A 3,936-nucleotide genomic window follows, 5' to 3' on the forward strand; every position below is an offset into this window, starting at 1 on the left:
GGCAAGGAACTGAGCGGGGAGTTGAATTACAGATGAAATTTGTTGGATCTAGTTTGATTAATGCTGGATTTCTTTTATTACGCCAATTTTTTTGCTGTTAATTTGCTCAAATTCGTTCGGAATGAAGGAATTTGGAAGAGTTTCTTTGTGTTCGTTCTGATTGATTGTGGATTTTTAGTTTAGGTAAAGCTTGTTTGAACTTTGTTCATCGTCTGAACGGAAATTTCATTTTAAGTTTCTCAAAATTAGGCAAGAATTGAAAAATGTTCATGCAATCAAACGGTTCTGAGATAGCTAAATCCAGCTTCTCAATGTGCAAATGCTTGTAAAATGTTTGTTAAGAATAGCTTCAAATACGGCATCAAAATGTGAAGTTTCTGAGTTCAAATTTGTGGAGATTTTGTTTCTTCATTCTTTTCCAAGGCGTTTTGAATTAGTCTATTTGGTAGCTTAAACTTTTGGCTGTAAGAATTTTTGCTTTAATATTGTATACATGGTGCCTTCATGGAGTCTTGCAGCTTATTGTGTTGTGGCGAAAGAATCTCTCAGTAAGCAGATATCCATATCGTTTTTGGAACGGATGAAAACTGACTTTAAGAAACGATATGGGGGCGGTAAAGCCGATACTGCTGTTGCGAAGAGTCTTAATAAGGATTTCGGGTATGTTCGTTTAGACATGTAAAACGTTATCTCGAATATGCATTTGTATATCTACCTTAGCTGTATGAAGAAGCATAGTTCCATGGATTTTTTGCAGACCAGTTATGAAAGAGCACATGAAGTATATCATCGAACACGCTGAAGAGATCGAAAAGTTGATAAAGGTGAAGGCGCAAGTATCGGAAGTTAAGAGTATAATGTTGGAGAATCTTGACAAGGTAAACAAAATATATCAACATGGATTTGATGTTTATCAGTTATCATTTCATCTCGTGTTTTAAAATCCTTGGAATAAAGATAATCATCACGAGTTGCCCTAGTCAAAATTGAGTTACTGTAAGATAACTGGGAAGTCTGGAAGGAAAGTCCAAAGAGGACTATTGTGTTAGCGGTGAGCTTGGACGGTTACAAATGGTATCAGAGCTAAGACACCTGGCGGTGTGCCAGTGAGGACGCTGTGCCCGGAAGGGAGGTGGATTGGGGAGTCCCACATCAATTGGAGAAGGGAACGAGTGCCAGTGAGGACGCTAGGCCCCAAAAGGGTGGATTGTGAGCCCTCACATTGGTTGGGGAGGAGAACGAAGCATTCTTTATAAGGGTGTGGAAACCTCTCCCTAGCATATGCCTTTTAAAAACCTTGAGGGGAAATGTGGGAGTGAAAGCCTAAAGAAGACAATATCTGCTAGCGGTGGACTTGGACCGTTACAATAACTTGCTAAGAACTAGCTAATGTGTATGTGAAACTAAATGTGCTTCTTAGAGATTCTTTTTGTGGTGTAAATTGAATGAAACAAAACCGAGCAGTTTGACCGTTTTTTGTCGGTTGAAGTTGGCTTCAAACTACATGAAAACGCAAAAACTACTTCAATTAGCTTCGATTGGGCGGTTTTGGTGGTTTGAGTTGGGTAGTCAGTTTACATTTCAGGGTAGTTCCTTTTTGCTAGTTCTTGCAAGCTGAAAGTCAGCTCAAGATCGACTTATGCTAAAACCCGACACCAAACTAATCATTTACACCTTGAACATCTACGCCTCCTCATTGTCCTTTCCACGAAATCGAGATTCTCACTGCCTTCTCGCTCAACGCATCATTATGAGATCTATTAATATCCTTTCAGGCTTTTGAGAGAGGTGACAACATCAATACTCTAGCTGATAAAACGGAGAATCTTCGAGATCAGGTAAGTTGATCGAACCCTGCCATTCTAGAGAAGTTACTTATATCAGTAGAAACAAACGACATTCTACAAACAACTCGAGAATGATCAACATTTTGTGAATGTCCGACAGGCGCAAACTTACAGAGGACAAGGAACCAAACTGAGAAGGAAGATGTGGTATCAGAACATGAAGATAAAGCTAGTTGTTCTTGGGATATTGTTAGCTCTTGTGCTCATAATTTGGGTTTCCATTTGTCATGGATTCAATTGCACCAATTAATTTGTACCGTAGGGGAAAGCTTTAGCCTTTATTAGCCTTTAGGCTTGGGAGCTATATGATGAATGCATTTTCTCTTCAACATTGATATATTTTTATACATGTAAGTTTCTATTTGAATGGATGCATTTATTTATTTATTATTTATTATTTTTTCTATTGTATTTTACCGTTGAATTTAAGTAGTACTTAAATGAAAATCTTGAATTTAATTACTATTTTAATTTTGTTTGGTTGGAGGCTAAATTAATAAAAATATCTTTAAATTTTGTATTTTGTCGAATACTTCTGAAAATTTCAATAACATCAAATTTTCAAAAAAGTCTAAAAAAATAGATATTTTTTACTATTAGATTTTTGGATAGAAATTGTCAATATTTTATTTAAAAAATACTCTTAAATTGTTAATAGTTTAAAGAATAGTCTTTAAAACTTTAAAAAAATTTATGGTTATCCTAATTATTACTTTGTTTAAAAATATCAATAAATTTTAAAAGTGGTATTTGTTAGACGAACACGACTCTTCACAATGGTATCAAGAGTCATGCCCTAAACTTAGCCGTGCCAATAGATGACAAATCCTCGAATGTCGAACAAAGGACTCCAAAAGAAAAGGAGCCAAGCCTCCTCGAAGGCAGTCAAAAATGACTAAGACTCCAAAGGAGTCGAGCCTCGATTAAGGGGAGACGCACTTTGTTCGAGGGGAGGTGTTGGATGATGAAAGTCCCACATCGACTAATTTAAGGAATGATCATGGGTTTATAAGTGAGGAATACTAACTCCATTGGTTTGAGGCATTTTGGAGAAACCCAAAGCAAAGCCATGAGAGCTTAGGCTCAAAGTGGACAATATTATACGATTGTGGAGAGTCAGCCATGAGAGCTTACGCTCAAAGTGGACAATATTATACCATTGTGGAGAGTCGTGTTCGTCTAACAGTATTAACATCTTCATCTTTTATTTTAAACTTTAAATATATAAACGAAAATAGTTTAACGAATCTCATAGATTATCTTCAAACTTTTTAATATTAATCTTGAAAGTTTACGAGTATTTCTGAAACGAGTCGGGTTCGTCTAACAATATTAACATCTTTTATTTTAAACTTTAAATATATAAACAAAAACAGTTTAGCGCATCTCATAGATTATCGCGCATCTCATAAATTATCTTCAAACTTTTTAATATTAATCTTGAAAGTTTACGAGTATTTCTGTATTAATGAAAGTTTTAAAAACGCAAAAGATATTTTTACTTTTCTTTTTAAATTTTAAGGTATTTTTTAATCTTTTTTAAGTTTGAATATTTATTAAAACTCTGGAAAATTTTAGAATATTTTTTAAAATAAAATATAAAATTAAAAGAATATTTATATAAATAGGAAGAAAACACTTCTATATACTCCCCTCGATTTCACTAACTGCAAGGTAACAATGAATTAAAAATATATATATTTTCCTTATTTTCTTTCTATTTTTTCAAATTTTGTTTTCTACGGCTTTTTTTTTCCGTTTATTATACTTTTGTTATATAGAAGTTGAAAATTACAGAAAATAATTTAGATTTCGTTTAATAATTATAGAATTGTTTTTTATGTTTGAAAATTATGTTTAGGGTATAATTATTGAAACAAAAACAACAATTGTGAAAATACTTTTTTTTGGCTATTTTTTGAATTAGTGAAAATTGCAATAACTTTTATCTAAATTTAATTAAAAATTATACAAGTTCAGGAGTCTAAATTATTTTTTTCCCTAATTATTATTAAGAGTAAAATTTATTATAATTTTACAATTTAAAAATAATATATTTTTACCGTTAAAATATCATCACTAACACAAT

General features: G+C 32.9%; 1 protein-coding gene across 1 annotated transcript; it reads left to right on the forward strand.

Annotated features, from left to right (window-relative positions):
• Positions 1 to 18: 18 nt before the first annotated feature.
• On the forward strand, positions 19 to 2,246 carry LOC111785712 (vesicle-associated membrane protein 724-like). Its single transcript, XM_023666094.1, has 4 exons — positions 19 to 660; positions 758 to 878; positions 1,776 to 1,838; positions 1,948 to 2,246. The coding sequence occupies exons 1-4, from the start codon at positions 494 to 496 to the stop codon at positions 2,095 to 2,097; spliced, it is 501 nt and encodes a 166-aa protein (XP_023521862.1). The 5' UTR covers positions 19 to 493; the 3' UTR covers positions 2,098 to 2,246.
• Positions 2,247 to 3,936: the final 1,690 nt, after the last annotated feature.

The sequence above is a fragment of the Cucurbita pepo genome, unplaced genomic scaffold (genome assembly GCF_002806865.2).
Source record: "Cucurbita pepo subsp. pepo cultivar mu-cu-16 unplaced genomic scaffold, ASM280686v2 Cp4.1_scaffold000666, whole genome shotgun sequence".
NCBI classification, from domain to species: Eukaryota; Viridiplantae; Streptophyta; class Magnoliopsida; order Cucurbitales; family Cucurbitaceae; genus Cucurbita; species Cucurbita pepo.